The sequence below is a fragment of the Hyperolius riggenbachi genome, chromosome 12 (assembly GCF_040937935.1).
Source record: "Hyperolius riggenbachi isolate aHypRig1 chromosome 12, aHypRig1.pri, whole genome shotgun sequence".
NCBI classification, from domain to species: Eukaryota; Metazoa; Chordata; class Amphibia; order Anura; family Hyperoliidae; genus Hyperolius; species Hyperolius riggenbachi.
The window spans coordinates 85,987,825-86,007,605 of record NC_090657.1 but is presented as its reverse complement, the minus strand read 5'-3'; the positions used below and the strand labels follow the sequence as shown (position 1 = coordinate 86,007,605).

General features: G+C 46.9%; 1 protein-coding gene and 1 long non-coding RNA gene across 2 annotated transcripts in view; one reads left to right on the top strand and one right to left on the bottom strand.

Moving 5' to 3' along the window:
- The window catches only part of NAGLU (N-acetyl-alpha-glucosaminidase), a 49,222-nt gene extending 43,047 nt beyond the window's left edge, over nucleotides 1-6,175 (bottom strand). The window contains exons 1-2 of the mRNA XM_068261863.1: nucleotides 6,089-6,175; nucleotides 5,436-5,958 (exon numbers count right to left, since the gene is read on the bottom strand). Of these exons, the coding sequence (XP_068117964.1) occupies nucleotides 5,436-5,860 (425 nt within the window). The 5' untranslated portion in view covers nucleotides 5,861-5,958; nucleotides 6,089-6,175. The remainder of the gene's footprint in view (nucleotides 1-5,435; nucleotides 5,959-6,088) is intronic.
- A 172-nt stretch (nucleotides 6,176-6,347) lies between these two features.
- Nucleotides 6,348-19,781, top strand: part of LOC137540734 (uncharacterized) — a 113,002-nt gene continuing 99,568 nt past the window's right edge. Inside the window, exon 1 of the long non-coding RNA XR_011025040.1 lies at nucleotides 6,348-6,416. This is a non-coding gene — a long non-coding RNA (uncharacterized lncRNA). The remainder of the gene's footprint in view (nucleotides 6,417-19,781) is intronic.

Sequence of the window (19,781 nt, the reverse complement as noted above, 5' to 3'; positions counted from 1 at the left end):
TATATATACACGCTATAGCAGCAAAGAGGGTGATCTAGCGGCTGGGAACGCAGAGAATCACCCGCGTTCCCAGCCTGTCGGCAGCTGTCGCCGAACCCGGAAGTAGCCGCCGGCGGGGACAGGACGATCAGAGCGGGGCTGCAAGGGCACCATACAGCTTCAGGGGGCTGAGGGATGCCCCGGGTGAGTGAAGATCTTTTTTTTTTTTTCACTTACGTATTCCTTTAAGTCTGGCAACAAATGCTTGGCACATTCTTTAGCATAGAAGGTCATAGTTATGGCTCCTTAAAGCAAACCTGTGACAAAAAAGAAAAGTTAGATACTTCAGTAAAGGGAAGCCTCTAGAGCAGGGGGTGTCAAACTCAAAGTGGGCTGAAATTTTTTGAATGTAAAAAAAAAAAAGTGGGCCGAAATTGAGTTCTAGGACCAAGTCGCGGGCCAACCTCAATGTCTAGTGGCCACCTTTCTGCCATATAAAATTCCATGGTGTCTAATAGCACCCTCCTTCCAATATACAGTTCTCTGGTGTATAGGGGCCCTCCTCCCTCACCTATACAGTCCCCTGGTGTTTAGTGGTCCTCTCTCCCTCGCCTATACAGTTTCCTAGTGTCTAGTGGCACCTCCTTTCCCTATACAGTTCCCTGGTATCTATTTCTTTCCCCCTCCCCATATGGCTTCCCTGGTGATCTAGGGCGTACCCTCCAATATAGCTTCTCTGGTGGTCTAGAGTGGGCCAAACATAATGCAAAGTGGGTAAACTACTTGGGGCCCTAATTTAATGTCTCTTCTGGCCAAATTTGGCCTACGGACCGGAGTTTGACATGTATGCTCCAGAGGATCCAAAGGCTTCTCTGATCCTCCTTCACCCCCCACCACGGTTTGCCGGGAGCCTCTTCTTCTTTTCGTCTGCACTCCATCCATGTGCAAGTATGGTTTGCGCGGTAGCACAAAGCCACAGTGTCTCTGTGCTACTGTGCAGGTACGACCTCGTACATGGATGGGAGAGCGGTCGCTAGAACATATTGGACGAGGCTTGTCAAACATGTTCAGAGGGTCCCAACTCTGGAAAGGAGGAATGGAAGGTTGTGGACTATGCAGAGGCTCCCCTCTATTGAGGTAATGTTACCACCACTTCCTACCACTCCTATGTCCCGCAATCGCCCACTTTCCTGTAAAACAAAAAACAAGCAAACCTGGCCTCGACCCACTGGGGTCCCGACTCTGCAGCTCTGGCTCTGTGTGTCTCAGCACATAGCAGGTAGGTGTTGGAGAGTTGCCCAATTAGAGCTGGGAAGGGGTGTTTCTAACGCCAGAGGAAGTGTTTTGCAGGAGTGCCTCTCCTGCAACGGACACCCCAATCACAGCCACACTGCGCAGGAGCAAAATATGGCCCACGCCTGCACAGAGCCACTCGTGCATGTCCTTTCTTGCAGTGCATAGGTGGCTCTGTGCTACAGCACAGGCTTAAAGCGGATCCGAGATGAAAAACTAACAATAACAAGTAACTTGTCTATATATCTTATCTAAAGTTTAGATAGTTTTCACAGCATATCTAGCTGCAAACAGCTTCAAAAGTTTATGATTATTTATTCCTGTGATACAATGAGAGCAGCCATGTTCTGTTTGTCACATTGTCACAGGCTGAGGGCTAGAGATGCTATCAGCTTGCCTGTGTGTAAATTCAGTCCCCTCTCCTCCTCCCTCCTCTCCTCTGAAATCAATGGCTAGTAACCTCCTCCTCCTGCACAGCCTCAGCTCCCATAAGCCCTTGCTGCAGTGCCAAGGCACAAAAGGAGCTGTGGGCAAGGCTTGTTTAGTTTATAGGGAATTAGAGTATTAAAACAAAACAAAAAAGTATTTGGCTTGAGGAATGTCCTATGAACTATATGAAAGGAACAGAATTGTGCAATGAGTAAAAGTTTATCTTGGATCCACTTTAAACCCCTTGCCGTCTGCATGGTGTGGCTGTGCTCATACATGAAGGGGAGTGCTGCCGTGAAGATAAAGGCAGTGGAGGGGTCTGGAAGGTCGGGATTCAGAGGCTTCCCCCATACTGAAAGAAGTACAGTGTCTACTTCTTTTTTTTTCTACCAGGCTTCAGGTTTTCTTTTAAAGGAACATAGTGAAAATCTTCTCACTTGAATGTGTTTATGAGCCATAAATGACTTTTCTCCTATATTGCTGTTAATTACAGCAGATAATAGAAATCTGACAGAACCGACAGGTTTTGGACCAGTCCATCTCTTGATGGGGGATTCTCTAGGTTTTTCTTAATGAAAATAAGTGCTATTTACCCGGTGCTTCGTCCAGCCCCAAGCTCCGCAGCATGTCCCTCGCCACAACTCCGCCGTCAGCCGCTGCTGCCTCCCGATCCCCAGCAATGACGCCAGGCCGACCTAGAGGTCGGCCTGTACTGCGAGTGGCACTGTCAATCATCGCCACGTGATTCAGAGCGTACTGCGTAGTTCTGCACAGTACGCTCCGGTCCACGTGGCGGTGATGTACTGCACCTGCAGAGCGACGCTGTCAAGGCTGACCTCCAGGTCGGCCTGACGTCATCGCCGAGGACCAGGAGGCAGCGGCGAGGGACATGCTGGGAGCTTGGGGCTGGAGGAAGCTCCGGGTAAGTAGCACTTATTTTCATTAAAAAAGCCTGATAACTCCTTTAATAAAGACACTCCTTTGAAAAAGATTTATACAAATATGCTGGCCAGCCTCCGTGCTCGCTTCACACTTTTTTGGCGGTTGGGCGGAGCAACTGCCATTCAATAAGTGCTTTTGAAAATAAAGAAAACCCTGAGAATCCCCCATGAGGATATTGGCTAGTCCAAAACCTGTATCTTTTGTCAGATTGCTTCGACCTACTGTAAGTGAAAGCAGCATAAGAGAAAAGTAATTTATGTCTCAGTTAAGGCCCCGTTCACACTTGTGGTTCGAGTCCGCAAGTGTCCGGGGGCCGCAAAGAGACCATACGGGTCTCTGTGGTGGCCACAAATTGCCACCAGTTGCGGATCCGGAATGTATCAGTTCCGGCTACAATAAAGTAGCCGGAACTAGATACATTGCAGTGCTAGAAAGGCACCGCAAGCATGGGGGATACCGGCGTGTAGTCCGGGCCCCCCCCAAGTGACATAGGACCGGTGCTGGAAGCATCCGGTCCTATTGCCAGTGTGATGAGAAACATCCGTTTCTCATTGCACAGCATGGCCGCATGTTCGGGTCAGGATCCAGCCTGGGTCCGCAGCCGCACGGGGACGTACGGCAAAAATGGAGCATGTTGGAAAAAAGCCGGATCGTCCCGGAGCTGCGTTCCCGGATCGGATCCGGACGGTCGCACGAGTGTGAATGGATCCACTGATTAACAATGTATCCATTCACCATCCGCTGTGTACGGAGCGTTCCGGGTCCGGGGAAGCCGGACCTGGAACGCTAATGTGAACCGGGCCTTACTCTGGAAGTAATGTACTTTTTATTAGTATGTGTTTACATGTATTTAAAATGTTACAATTTTTGTGATTGTGGTCCACCCGAGGTGACATGATGAGATAGACGTGTATGTACAGTGCCAAGCACACAAATAACTATGCTGTGTTCCTTTTCTTCTTTCTCTGTCTGAAATAGTTAAACATAAGGTATGCAAGTGACAGTTTCTATCCGTGTCGGGACTGGGTTGGACTGGGTCAGACTATAGCATAACCCTCAATGATAAAGAATTACAGCCATAACACTTCTCTGTCAGTAAATGGCTTCTGAGAGCAGGAAAGAGATAAAAAAAAGGTTAATAGTTCATAGATGTTAGCTCTGGCATACTGCAATGAAGGAGTTATTGAGCAGAGACAATTAAACCGTAAAAACCTAGATTTAAATATATAATAAAACTGTGAGATGTCTAAAAAAAAAAAGTCATTTTTAGGAGGACAGATACAACTGTTTATCTCATTAGTTAATTTTTACCTCGGATGTCCTTTAATAAATGTTTTCAGCAAGCACCTTCACATTCTTCACACAGTAAGAAAAAGCATGCTTTCAGTCAAGTAAATTAAACAAATTCTATTACTAAAGCGCGGTACATGTGCTAGAGCATTCTCAGAAGAGGTAGTCAGTTGGGGTGGTCTCTGCCGAGAATCTAGTGTGTGTACAGCCACCCCAATGTTTTGGCGAGAGATCCAGAATGCCACATCATCTTGGCCTAAGTGTACTGTTCCCTTCCTGCTGGAAGCCTCTGTCATATACCTCTCTCTACATGGCAACACAATATATCATGAGGCTGTAGCCACGTACTGCGACTATATGGCACTGGACCTTGAACTGCCAATCGAGGGATCAAGTTCCGAATGGGTAAAACTCTGTATATATGTGCGCACCAGGGCGATACATATCTAATAATCTGTCACAGTTGTACACTGCTGTTAGCAGAAATGTGATCTGAAATTTGACTTCCTCCTTTTTCAATATCGGTTAGGCTGTATTTCCACCAAACCTGAATATCAGCATTTATCTGCATACGAAAAAAGCATTAGAACTGACAGTCCCTTTAAAATCAACAGGCTGTTTCCATCTAAGACCCAGTGCACACCAAAAAGCGTTAGCTTAATCGCTAGTTCACTCGCTGGTTAAGGGCTCTGCCTCTGACACAAGAGACCAGGGTTCAAATCTCGGCTCTTCCTGTTCAGTAAGCCAGCACTTATTCAGTAGGAGACCTTAGGCAAGTCTCCCCAACACTGCTACTGCCTATAGAGCGCATCCTAGTTGCTGCAGCTCTGGCACTTTGAGTCCGCCAGGAGAAAAGCGCAATAAAAATGTTATGTGTCTTTGTCTAGTTCACACTAAGGGCGTTTTTGCCATTTTTTCAAGCGCAGGTGATTTTCAAAGTCGCCCTAAAAACGCTTGTGCAACGATTCCCTACGAGTTGTACACAGATCTAGTAGAAATCTAGGCGCTAGTCTACTTTAGGGGACCCAGCAGGAAACCTCATAGGGAACAGTTCTCCAATCACAGCACCCTCTTACAGTCCAAAGCGTTGTGATTGGTCAAATATGCGGGCGTAGTTTACTACAACTTATTGGAAACTTAGCAGTTAGAGAAGGTGTCGTCCACCCAATCATATTACCTGAATTTCCATATGAGGTTTTCTGCTGGGTCCCCTAGAGTAGATGCCGAAATCTAGCCTTACTACAGAAACCAGAGGAGGCTGAACTTTGTTCAGAAATCATTACATTTTGGGAGTGCGTGGTTCATTGAAGGTGTTGGTTAATTAACGGTTTAAGCTGTTGGTTACTTAAATCTTTGATCCCAGAATCATGAAAGTTCTGGTTCAAACTCTACTAATTATAGTTTATGTTGTTAAAAAAACCCCAGTAAAGTCAAGTTATTTGCATATCTCTAATCCCACTTTGTATGTAATATTCTCCAGTCAGAAGCAATTCAGGTGTTACCTGTTTGGTGTTGTCACTTTGACAGGTGATGTCACAATGGGTAGAGGAGATGGTACCCTCAGCTGGACTCCTGACCATGATATGTGGCAGCCGCAGTAATACTTCAGGTAGTTGTAGCATCCTGTGGCAGCGGCCACTCCACTACTGCCCACCACAGCCACCTTTCTTCCTGGCAGGGAGCTTAGCTGATAAGTGTCCAGTCCATCCTTGCCAGCCAAAGAGCTGTTCACGGAGACCACAAACTCGTTAGCCCGGTCTCCGATCAGCCGGCGAAGCAGATCCTGTACAGCGACCGTCTGCACCATGTCTCTATACTGTGGCTTCAGGTGGGACAGGGTCTGGAATACCCTACCTGATACCACCACTCCAACACAGGCTAACACCACCAGTGCCAATCCCACCACCTTCAATCCCACCACCTTCATTGTACCAGCCCTATGGAAAGAGACTGTTCCTTCTATAGAAAGCCAATGCTGTATGCTGTCACCTTCTCACAGGTACCAGTTCCTCCTCCTGGGCTCACCTGTCAAAACAATGAAAACATACATCAAAATACTGAGGTTAATAAGCCCAGAGGCCTAGAAAGATTTAAATTCTGGTTGCTGGATGGCAGAGATGAATCCACTCATCTACAATCACTGCAGATAGCTTACAGAAGTGATAGTGGCATGGCCAGTCACATGACAGAAGACTGAGAGCTGCAGCTGTGTGTCCTCATTGCTGAGCGTGAGAGCTGAGCTAGCTTCTCCCCTCCCCTCTGCTGCAGCCCAGTAATAATTGGAGCTCTGTCACGGCCTCCCGGATTGGCCGCTGAAAAGTTTTGATTGGCTGGTCCTTCCCCATAGCCGACAATGGGCGGGTGTTTGAACAGGCTGCTTCGTGCTCTGTGCTGTCGTTATTATCCTCTGCTCATGAGGAAATGCTTACTGCACAGCATTTGTTACCCCATTATAAGAAAATAGGAGGGGGGAATGTTTGAAGGTAGGTCGTAAACTGGAAATAGGTCTTGCAGACCCTCAGCTAGAACTGAAGCTATAGAGTGATGTTTTTAATTAACAACAAAAAAATGTGTGCTTGGAAAGCCTAATGCTGTATGGTCTATCCTTATAGGAGTAATTCGAGCAGACCATTCCTGTGTTATAGCTTTTATCTGTCCCTACTTTTGGAGGGAGTTTATTACTCCTTACTTACAAACCAAATATGCCTGTATGCACTTGTAAGGACAACTGAAGACGTGATAAGCATATGGAGGCTGCCATGGCTGATGAATAGACTAGCGTCTGAATCACCGCAGAAATCAGCACGCAGCCAATCTTGTCAGAGGTGACAATGACAGAAACACCTGATATGCTGCATGCTTGTTCAGGGTCTATGGCTAAAAGTATTAGAGGTAATGGATCAGCAGGATAGCCAGGCAACTGGTATTACTTAAAGAACAAGCGACACCCATGCTAACCTAGAAATAAAAAACACATATATAAGTAGATAAATATTACTTCTACTTACATAACAAATGTATTGTGCTATCCACGTAATGATTCCTGTGAATTTTACAAAGGAAAAGCAGAAAATCCTATTCTAGGCAGTGGCCATCTTGCCAAGCTAATGCTGACATCATATCCTCCCTGACTCTTGTTTTCCCCCCTCCTCCCTTCTCTTGCTCATTGTGTATTCATTAGCTGCCCTCCTCCCAGAGTCTTTTTTTTTTTATTTGTTATTTACACATCCAATCACTGAGTCACCTCAGCCTTGCTTGTAAACACAAGTGATCAGCTAGGCAGGGAAATAAATGGAAGAGGAGGAATATATTATAGATAAAAAGAACTCCCAGCATTCAAAAGAACTCCCAGCATTCAAATGTGTGGCACTAGGGCTCCTATAGTATAACTACAAACCATAACAGCATAAAAAGTTTTGCAAGTTTTGAATGCAGGATTAGCATCTTTATCACGTAATACACTCAGACCAGTTGCTGTTGAAATTTGATTTTTATGGTGACAATACCACTTTAAAGTGAACCTGAGGCGCAGCTCGGGAACAAAATTAGATGCTTACCTAAAGGGAGGGAAGCCTCAGGATCCTATTGAGGCTTCCCTCTGTATTCTGATGTCCCCTGTTGCTGAGCACGGCCCCAGAAGATTAGCGACAAGGCATTGTCGCTGATCATATCGGGGCTGTGCAGCTCTGTGTGAGCCTGCGCAGTAAGCTGAAGCCGCTCGTGTACGGGTCCTGTAACTTCAGCAAGTTACGGCCAGTCTGCGCAAGAGAAGTGCGCCCTCTACGTATCTCTAGTGACTGCTGGACGGATGTGTAGGGAGCGCACTTCTCTTCCGCAGACTGGCTGAAGTTACGGGACCTGGTAACAGCACTGCAGAAGACTGGGGACAGCGGCGTAGGAGCGATCCGAGCTTATGTGGCTGGAGGAAGCCCCAGGTATGTATAAAACTTATATTCTATGGTCTCTGGAACACTTTAAAAAACAAACAAACAGATACCTAAGGAGAGGGAAAATAAACTGATGATATAAATAAACAATTATATTTATCCTCCTACTCCTAAAAATGACCTTTTTTTTTAAGATATCCCCTGGTTTTATTCTAAGTTTAAACATTTACAAATTAGATAGAATGTTTTACTGTCTCTAATCAGTGCTTGCCTGATAAGTGTCCTAGAGTAATGGCCCATACTCACAGGCAACTTTTTGGCCTGTCGCCAGCACACGTGAGCTCGTCGCCAGGTCCCTCCGCATACACATGGCGGAGGGACCTGGCAACTGATGCGGCGGAAGCTGTCGCTGTTGCTCCTCCCCCCGCCGGAAGCCCAATACATTTCTCATCTTGCTGCTGTCGCTAGTCCGCGTACTCACGCGGACTAGCGACAGTTCCGGCGGAGTTGCGGCGGCGACTGTCGCCAGGCGATTGAGCGGTTCAATCGCCCAATGACATCAGCGACGAGCAACGGTTCATGGTGCGCGCCTCACGGGCGACCTGTCGCAACACGCGCGCGCCGCGTGTTGCAGCGACATTTGTAGCCCGTGAGTATGGGCCATAAAGGCCCATACACACGTCTGATTTTATGCCTGATTGTCGTTCAATCTGGATGTTTGAACGACTCGTCATTCAAACAAAAAATTGTTCAGACTCCTTGTACACACAGACGACAAAATGTTTGAGGTAATTTCAATGGTCAATTTGACTGGATAGACAAAAGATATATTGGTATGCGCTAGTGCTTTATCACGCACCTCTACCACTGCCCCTAATGCTGGGAATACACGGTAAGATAGTTTCTTATCAATTGTGCCGCTGATGGCTCGATTGATAATTTCCGACAGGTCCGATCAGCGAGGCACTCGATTCCCCGCTCCATACCCGCGGGAGTACAATGGGTAGAAAACAAGCGGGAGATAAGGAGCGTCCGCGGGGATCGATCTAGGCGCCGGCGGGGATGCGCCGGGATCGAGCCAGCGGCTTGATCCGGCGCAACTGTCTGACCGTGTATTCCCAGCATAAGGGACTGAGGGAGCCAACTCCTGTCACCAATACTTTAATAGAAAAAACTTACAGGAGATGTCTTCAAAAAGGAATACCAACATTTTATTGAAAAAACATCACAGGTGACCACATAAACCCCCCCCCCCCCCCCATATAAAACCATACACGGCCGTGTATACTGCTAGTCAGCTGACCTCATACGCTTTCATGCATACTATACCCAACCACACCATAGATGCACAACTTTTGACACATGGGGTATTAACTCCAGTATTCTTAACAAAGCTAATCACAATGTGTTGTCAATCAATATGATAGATCAGTGTAGGCATGATTCTTCCACTTCTTAGCCTGATAGGCACAGCCACAGCAAGCTTTCTCAGACGTTTGAGAAAGCTTGCTGAGACAAGTGAAACATGTTCCGTAACACGGATGTGACTGGCTGCTGCTACCTCTGAACTGCTCAGCGTTCCACGTTGCCCGGCCGGCCACTCTGCAGGGTGTCCGATACAGCCCTCCTGGGACGGAACAGGAGGAAGTGCCAAGCCCAAGGTGTCCAGACCTGGTGCCCAGCGGTGGTGAGAGCCCGACTGGGCAGTAATGTTCAATCCTTGAATCTTGTAATGTACAGGATCTTCTCAAAAAAATAGCATATTGTGATAAAGTTCATTATTTTCTGTAATGTACTGATAAACATTAGACTTTCATATATTTTAGATTCATTACACTACAACTGAAGTAGTTCAAGCCTTTTATTGTTTTAATATTGATGATTTTGGCATACAGCTCATGAAAACCCAAATTTCCTATCTCAAAAAATTAGCATATTTCATACGACCAATAAAAGAAAAGTGTTTTTAAAACAAAAAAGTCAGCCTTCAACTAATTATGTTCAGTTATGCACTCAATACTTGGTCGGGAATCTTTTTGCAGAAATGACTGCTTCAATGCGGCGTGGCATGGAGGCAATCAGCCTGTGGCACTGCTCAGGTGTTATGGAGGCCCAGGATGCTTCAATAGCGGCTTTAAGCTCATCCAGAGTGTTGGGTCTTGCGTCTGTCAACTTTCTCTTCACAATATCCCACAGATTCTCTACGGGGTTTAGGTCAGGAGAGTTGGCAGGCCAATTGAGCACAGTAATACCATGGTCAGTAAACCATTTACCAGTGGTTTTGGCACTGTGAGCAGGTGCCAGGTTGTGCTGAAAAATGAAATCTTCATCTCCATAAAGCTTTTCAGCAGATGGAAGCATGAACCCACTTTTGAACCAGAAACAGCGGCAGAGGCGCCTGACCTGGGCTACAGAGAAGCAGCACTGGACTGTTGCTCAGTGGTCCAAAGTACTTTTTTCGGATGAAAGCAACTTTTACATGTCATTTGGAAATCAAGGTGCCAGAGTCTGGAGGAAGACTGGGGAGAGGGAAATGCCAAAATGCCTGAAGTCCATTGTCAAGTACCCACAGTCAGTGATGGTCTGGGGTGCCATGTCAGCTGCTGGTGTTGGTCCACTGTGTTTTATCAAGGGCAGGGTCAATGCAGCTAGCTATCAGTAGATTTTGGAGCACTCCATCTGCTGAAAAGCTTTATGGAGATGATTTCATTTTTCAGCACGACCTGGCACCTGCTCACAGTGCCAAAACCACTGGTAAATGGTTTACTGACCATGGTATTACTGTGCTCAATCGGCCTGCCAACTCTCCTGACCTGAACTCCATAGAGAATCTGTGGGATATTGTGAAGAGAAAGTTGAGATGCAAGACCCAACACTCTGGATGAGCTTAAGGCCGCTATCAAAGCATCCTGGGCCTCCATAACACCTGATCAGTGCCATAGGCTGATTGCCTCCATGCCACGCCGCATTAAAGCAGTAATTTCTGCAATAGGATTCCCGACCAAGTATTGAGTGCATAACTGAACATAATTATTTGAAGGTTGACTTTTTTTGTTTTAAAAACACTTTTCTTTTATTGGTCGTATGAAATATGCTAATTTTTTGAGATGGGAATTTTGAGTTTTCATGAGCTGTATGCCAAAATCATCAATATTAAAACAATAAAAGGCTTGAACTACTTCAGTTGTAGTGTAATGAATCTAAAATATATGAAAGTCTAATGTTTATCAGTACATTACAGAAAATAATGAACTTTATCACAATATGCTAATTTTTTAAGAAGATCCTGTATATGGACTGGCTTTGGAGGGTGTGTATGTGGAACAGCAGTTACCCAGTTGCAATACTGGAGTCTGGATGCTACATCAGAGTTTATCACCTGTGACAGTCCATAAGCTGATACAATGCTTAACAAAAGGAGTGAACTGTTTCCAGGATATGTGAACTGCATCATGTATGAGGCTTAAAGGGACACGCGCTGAAAAGTTTCTGTGGCTAGTCAGGCTAAGAAGTGGAAGAATCATGCCTACACTGATCCATCATATTGATTGACAACACATTGTGATTAGCTTTGCTAAGAATACTGGGGTTAATACCCCATCTGTCAAAAGTTGAGCATCTATGGTGTGGTTGGGTATAGTATGCATGAAAGTGTATGAGGTCAGCTGACTTGTAGTATACACGGCCATGTATGGTTTTATGGGGGGAATAGGGGTTTTTATGTGGTCACCTGTGATGATTTTTCAATAAAATTTTGGTATTCCTTTTTTTGTTTTGTTTTGTTTTTGTTTTTTTTTCTATTCAATGGACTGGATAGAACAATGGACTAGATCTGGACTGATCAAACGACTTATTGTTTGAAAGTCTATTAGTGTCACACTAATAGACTTTCAAACAACAAGTCGTTTGTACACCTGTACGGACCTAACTGTCGTTTGAACGACAGTTAAGGTGCGTACACACGCACTACAAAAGGCAACAACTGGTCCACCGGACCCTCCCGCTGGGCGGTCTTTTAGCTGACAGTAGCGCGTGTGTACGCGCTGTCGGACTGATAAGGCTGTTTCAGCCTTATCAGTTCGCCGACAGCGCGTACACACGCGCTACTGTCGGCTAAAAGACCGCCCTAAGGGAAGATCCAGTGGACCCGTCGTTGCCTTTTGTAGTGCGTGTGTACGCAACTTTGGCCCACAGATCCGCCAAGCGGATCAGTAAAAACTGCTGTTATCGGTCTAACGATCGTTCATACACACGCCAAACTGTCGGTCATACGACCGGTTTGAATGACAAGTCATTCAGAAATATCAGACGTGTGTATGTACCTTTTAGAAAAAGGTCAATAGTTCATGTATTTCATCTCCCTGCACTCAGAAGATGTATTCTGCCAGGAAAACTTTATGGCTGTCATTAGCTTATCAGTGATGTTTTGTTTACTATATTCACCACAAGGTACCCGCAAGACAGAAGCTGTCACTTACATGCCCAAAAAGTAACTCTTTCAGGCAGAAAAATAAAGCAAGTAAAGCAACCTAGTTATTAATGTTTTGCACTCTACATACACATGTGTATTTCATCATGTCACATATCACCTGGGGTACACTTTAAGCAAGGAACAGAATTGTGAACATCACATACACTTTAATGTTCTCATTGGGCCTGTTTGCTGCATGAATATTCCATGCCTCTCCGTTGGTCTTTCAGAATTTATTGAGCAGAGCTGTAGCATTTTCAGGAAACCTCTGCAGTGGAATTCTGCAGAATCAGCATGTTTTTTGATGTGTTTTGATGGACACACCATCCTTCTCAAGATCAGCCTTTTTGAGTGTTGATTCCTACTGAAATACACTGAACATTTCACACTGAAGAACACTGATTCTGCTGCTCAGACTATCATGGTCACTACACACTTACCTGCCTGTGTCTGGTGCGTATTGTAAATGGGGATAGTGCTCCCACAACATAACTAGGTATAGTACTCTCACCTGGCTTCTGTGTTATTGGCTGGCCTGGTGATTCTGTGCTGTGTGGCCTGGCTGGCGGTGATGCTGTGGCCTGGCTGGCGGTAATGCTGTGTGTGCAGTCTGGCCTGACTGGTGGAGATGCTGTGGCCTGGCTGGCAGTGATGCTGTGTGTGCTGTCTGGACAGGCTGGCGGTGATGCTGTGTGTGCGCTGTCTGGCCTGGCTGTGGCCTGGCTGGCAGTGATGCTGTGACCTGGCTGGCGGTGATGCTGTGACCTGGCTGGTGGTGATGCTGTGACCTGGCTGGTGGTGATGCTGTGACCTGGCTGGTGGTGATGCTGTGACCTGGCTGGTGGTGATGCTGTGACCTGGCTGGTGGTGATGCTGTGACCTGGCTGGTGGTGATGCTGTGACCTGGCTGGTGGTGATGCTGTGACCTGGCTGGTGGTGATGCTGTGACCTGGCTGGTGGTGATGCTGTGGCCTGGCTGGCGGTGATGCTGTGGCCTGGCTGGGGCTGATACTGGGGGTGATGCTGTGGCCTGGCTAGCCGTGATACTAGGCTGGCTGGTGGTGATGTTGGGCCGCCTGGCTAGCAGTGTTGCTGGGCTGGTTGGCAGTGAGGCTGGGCTGCCTACTGATGATGCTGGGCCAGTTGGTGGTGATGCTGGGCTGGCTGTCCTGGCTAGCGGTGATGTTGGACCGGCTAATGGTGTTGCTGGGCTGACTGGCCTGGCTAGCAGTGATGCTGGGCTGGCTGTCCTGGCTAGTGGTGATGTTGGACCGGTTAGTGGTGTTTCTGGTGGTGATGCTGGGCTGACTGGGCTGGCTAGCAGTGATGCTGGGCTGGCTGGTCTGGCTAGGGGTGTTGCTGGGCTTCCTCCCAGTGATGCTGTGGCCTGACTAGTGGTGATGTTAAGCTGGTTGGCCTGGCTAGCGGTGTTGCTGGGCTGTCTGGTGGTAATGCTGGCCAAGTGGCTTGGCTGGCTGCATTATTGTGCTTGGGGTGATGCTAGCAGGTGGACAATCCTGTAAATTGGTCCGGAAGATACCACCCTGGCGTTCTGATAAGATCGCCAGGGAGGCTGCGGGAGGGTTTTTTTTAAATTAAAAAAAACTATTTCATGCAGCCAACTGAAAGTTGGCTGCATGAAAGCCCACTAGATGGCGCTCCGGAGGCGTTCTTCCGATCGCCTCCGGCGCCCAGAATAAACAAGGAAGGCCGCAATGAGCGGCCTTCCTTGTTTTGCTTACACCGTCGCCATAGCGACGAGCAGAGTGACGTCATGGACGTCAGCCGACGTCCTGACGTCAGACGCATCCGATCCAGCCCTTAGCGCTGGCCGGAACTTTTTGTTCCGGCTGCGCAGGGCTCAGGCGGCTGGGGGGACCCTCTTTCGCCGCTGCTCGCGGCGAATCGCCGCAGAGCGGCGGCGATCGGGCAGCACACGCGGCTGGCAAAGTGCCGGCTGCGTGTGCTGCACTTTATTTGGGGCAAATCGGCCCAGCAGGACCTGAGCGGCAGGCTCCGGCGGTACTGGACGAGCTGAGCTCGTCCATACCGCCCAGCTGGTTAAAAATATTGGCACCAAAACAGCAATAGCAAAACATAGTGGGGGCACTAAGTTACAGCATAATGGCAGGCCCAAACATGATTTTCTAAGTTGTAAACAAATCCGAAGCAACTATATACCGTAATATACCTCTGCTCAATTTGCTCAGATCCGTCATTAATCAGGAGTGAATGTTGATTTGTGGGTACCAGCCCTTTTTTCTATAGGAAATCAGAGGACATCCTATCAGTGCCCTGAGGATTATAGCTGGATATGTATGAAATAAGACGAACAATCCTTCAAATATTTACAGATAATCTGATAGCTTTGTATTCATGGCTTCAATGTTTATTTTTCCTGTATTGTTTTTGTACTGTGCATATAATACTGTTAAACATTTGTATAATGCTGAAACCTGTTCTGCAGCACACAGTGTACAAACACTTTACAACGCTAAAAAGCCACTGTAATTGTTTTATTCTCATTCAAGTGAGAGGCAAGCATACCTCTCCAAAATGAAAATAACACCGATTTGATAAAAGGATTTTTTTTTATTGAAGCACAGATTGAATAGGTGACAACGCGTTTCGCGGGTCATTACCCGCTTCCTAAGGTCAATTAAAAAAACAAGTTCCTTAAAAATAACTGTATGGAGCATGGGTGCCTTCTTAGTGGTACCACCAAAGGCGCCCACACTCCCTACAGTCATTTTTAGGCACTTGTTTTTTTTAATTGACCTGAGGAAGCAGCTAATGACCCGTGAAACACTTTGGCTTCAATTTATCAAAGGGTGTTCGATAACAAAATCCCAGTCCTTAAAATACCGCATTCGGTATTTTACACTTCACTGTGCTAATTCATCAATATTTTCACACATGTGGTAGAGGTTCGTTAAGTTACCGAAGTACTACGGCTTCAGTTCATCAAAGGCTGTCAGATAACAGCAGAGTGGTGCAGAGCAGCTTGGAATGTCTCTGTGTTGTTACAAGCTGATAACAATAGAAGGCATCCAGACATCCCTTTCCATGTAAACGTGTTATATTTACTGTTACTTATACTGCCTCTGCTGCTCTGAATCTGCCCATCAGTGTTTCTTAACATTCTACTTATTTGCCACAACGTAGATAAACTTCCTGGAGACATTACAAATGCCATGCTTGGTGATTTCACCACTTGCATCTTTGCATATTCAAACAGGGACTCAAAGGGTTAAACCACCTAAGGACATCTGGGGATATCTTTTGTCCCGTTCTCTCTGCTCACTGCCTGGGGGGTCTGGAAGATTGTGTGGAGAAGCCTGTGTGACCTATCAGCACCACTTGCAGGAGAACAGGGGCTGTTTCTATTGGCTGCCTGCTCCTGCTAATCATGAAAACATTCACACAGAAGGCTTTCGTAGCCTGTAACGACAGGGGAGAGCTGGAGATAAACACAGAATGTGCTAGCGAATGTGGTAACCTTGATGAATTAACATTTACTGACATTTGCTGACATGTGTTGAGCACAAGTCGGTAATTTATCTCATTGCTCTGTCATTTCAGCTTCTCATTCGGTAACAGCTTTGATGAATTAACATTTTCTTAAGTGCTCCGTTAACTCAGCTGTTTTCAGCATTACCGAATGCGGTAATGCTTGATGAATTGAAGCCATTGTCACCTATTAAATCTGTGCTCTATTAAAATTCCTTTTATCAAATCTGTGTTTTTTCATCGGAGAGGTAAGCTTGCCTTTCAGTTACTTTCTAGATATAGAAGTAGATAGATGTGGGTTTGTTGTGGGTGCCTCCTAATCTGTTTCCTCTAGTTATACACCTCCTAGTTAGACTACTGAGCATAGTGCTAGCACTAATCCAGGGTCCTTAGAGGAGAGCGACCATCCAATTGGTGATACCACTGGAAAAGACTGAGGGGGGGGGGGGGGGGGTGGTATTTCCCCGCAGGCTTATACTTTGGTTGCAAGGAGTGCAATCATGGGTATCCCATGATTGCGGTTTTCTGCCACACTTTCTGAGTCTTACCCTCTTGCTTGAGGGTGTCAATGATGGCCTTCTGGACAGCAGTCAGGTCGGCAGTCTTACCCATGATTGCGGTTTTGAGTAATGAATCAGGCTGGGAGTTTTTAAAAGCCTCAGGAATCTTTTGCAGGTGTTTAGAGTTAATTAGTTGATTCAGATGATTAGGTTAATAGCTCGTTTAGAGAGCCTTTTCATGATATGCTAATTTTTTGAGATAGGAATTTGGGGTTTTCATGAGCTGTTTGCCAAAATCATCAATATTAAAACAATGAAAGGCTTTAACTACTTCAGTTGTGTGTAATGAATCTAAAATATGTGAAAGTCTAATGTTTATCAGTACATTACAGAAAATGAACTTTATCACAATATGCTAATTTTAAACGCTCACCCTGCTGCTGCAAAAGTCCCAGTGGTGTTAATTACTATTCCCTCTCCAGGCCGCCATGGACCCCAGGGAAAGATGTAATTCGGCTGCCAGCTATTGCTGGCGTTCAAATTTCACCATTTTTAAGTAATTTGGGCTTAGTCTTTCGCCAGCATCCAAATTGGCTTCTGAGACCTGCTATAGCTGTAATTCACATTACGGCCTATGGCGGTGCATGGTGCCCCCAAATTTGCCAGCGCCTATTAGTTCTGCTTCGCATGAAGCCCCCAGCATAGCTTTGACGTAGAGAGTCTGTATTGTGTGTAGGAAACTGAGATATCCCACGGCCCTGGCTAGTGCCCACAGTAGCTTCATCTTTCTTCTCACTGCATTGTTCTTGAGCACTCTGGCTGGGATTCAGTCTCTCTTCCTCTCATTCCACAAAGCAGCACATGCAATTCACCTGAACTTAACATGCATGAGCAAAGGGGAAGTGGGAAGTGTAACGGAAGATCGGCGGAATTGGAAGACGGACGGGCACCGCGACATAGGACAAGTAATGTACAGTATAAATGCACATACACATTTATACATTAGGATAACTGCGTCTGGAGTTTCCAGACAGCCCGACATCTTGCAGCATGTCTGATTGAAATTGGTCACATCGTCGATCAGGCATGCTCCTGGCGGCACAGATTTTTATCCGATTCGATTAATTATTGAATCAGATGGTTGATCGGCTGTATGGCTACCTTAAAATCCAAAGTCTGTACAGTACTTAACGTAAGCCTTTTACATATGTACAAGGTTTGTGTGATTCAGCAAACCTGGACTGGATTTAGGTTGGAGAGTTTGTGTGCATCATGCTGATGAGCACAAAAAGACATAAATAAAATAAAAATCAATAGTTTAGAGGGAAGGGTAACTGACCTAAAAAATGAATTTCTGAACTTGCCTGCCTGACTCCAGCCTGTAGTCTGTGAGGTCTCTCAGCATCCCCTGAGTCCCCTTTGTGTCTGTGTGAGGTGCGGGTACTGGTTATGAGAGTGCTGGGTGCAGATAGTGGATGCTGTTGTAAGCTGTGTGCAGGTTTCAGTACTGGGTGCCATGTCAGGGCTGAATGCAGGTACTGTGCCATGTGGGTGCAAATGCTGGGTGCTGGCAACCAGAATGCTGTGCTTTACTATCCAGTTGTCTCCTATTTCAGGAGTACTGTGGGACACCATAAAATCAAGATGAAATATTAAAAAAAAGCACATAGGGCTTGATTCACTAAGACAAATAGCATGCTTTATCAGAGTTAACATCCCTTATCAGAGTAGCATAGCGAGCGCTACGAACTTATGCCTGCTAATTGGCAAGCTCCACTCGTCCTGCCCTGAGCCCCTGCGGGTCCAATCACTTTAACCACTTGCCGAGCGCACACTCATACCGTGCGGCGGCAAAGTGGTAGCTGGAGGACCAGTGACGCAGATCTGCGTCGCCAGGTGCCTCCCTAATTAACCAGAAAAGGCCGCTCGCGCGAGCAGCCGTTTCCTGTTAGATCACGGAGCGGGTCTCCGTGAATAGCCTGCGAGCCGCTGATCGCGGCTCGCAGACTAAATGTAAACGCAGGAGACTTATGTCTCCTTTGTTTACATTGAACGGCGCAGCAGCGCCGTAAGGCAGATTGGCTATCAGCGGCCAATCAGCGGCCGGGGATCGCCTCCATGTGACAGTGGACATCCTGTCACAGGCTGCACAGGACGGATAGCGTCCTGTGCAGCCCCGATCACCAGGGGGGACAGGTAGGAGAGGGAGGGGGAGAATGTCGCCGCGGAGGGGGGCTTTGAGGTGCCCCCCCCTCAACATGCCTGCCAATCGGAGCGATCAGACCCCCCCTGCACATCACCCCCATAGGGGGGAAAGGGGGGGCGATCTGATCGCTCTGCATGTAACATGATCGGTGCTGGGGGCGGCAGAGCTCACCCAGCATAGATCATACAAAACAGCGCTGGTCCTTAAGAGGGGGTAAAGGCTGGGTCCTCAAGTGGTTAAAGGACATTATCCCTGCACTTTGGCCCAATAGGCTGTCTGTCACTTGACAGACAATTTGACAGGCAGCCTATTGGGCCAATCAAAGTGCGGGGATAATGTCCTTTTAAAGTGATAGGACCCGCAGGGGCTCAGGGCAGGACGAGTGGAGCTCTCATCATTGCCAATTAGCAGGCATAAGTTTGTAGCGCTCGCTATGCTACTCTAATAAGACATGTTAACTCTGATAAGGCATGCTATTTGTCTTAGTGAATCAAGCCCATAGAGCCTAGTACTGTTTCAACAGTAAAACAATCTGAATCACGTGAAGCACTCCTCTGGATGTGCCCCCACCGGGTAGGATGATACAGGCAGCGCATCCCCCTCCTTGGTTACACTCACCAGAGAGCCACTTTAGCGGTTTCTTTCCCCTCCCCTCAAAGAGTCAGATGCATCTGCACTTGGTAACGTAGTTTTTATTGTCCAAGTAACAGTTACCAGTCCAGGACAAGCTTGCCGCTCCGGCCACAGATTCAGAACAGTTTGCCTCTGTCTGGCCTAGTGAGGAGAGCAGTCAGATCCACCCGCCTGCAGCATGGAAATGGCAAAAAAAAAAAAAAGATTCCTGATTATGATTTCGAACAAAATTAATTACGAATTTCACATTACAATTTTGCATCGTAACTGCAAATTGAAGTGTACCAGAGATGGTACACTTAGCTAATTTATACTTACCTGGAGCTTCCTCCAGCCCCATAAGCACCATGGCTTCCCTTGCCGTCCTCTTCAGCCCCTCCGTTCTGGCACTACGACTCCCAGCAATCCGGTCAGTCGCTGCCAGCCGAGGCCTTCTGCGCATGCTCGGCTGTGCGTGCCCCTGGCGTGCTCACATCCCCTGAAGCGTTCTGCCCCTGTGCAATACTACGTCGCAAGCGCAGAATGCGTCAGGAGAAGGGAGCGCAACGAGGGGTGCGCAGCCGAGCCACGCCTGCAAAGATGGAAGGAAAGAAGGCAGAACCCTCTCTGGTTGACTTTAAGATGTTAAATTACAATAATGT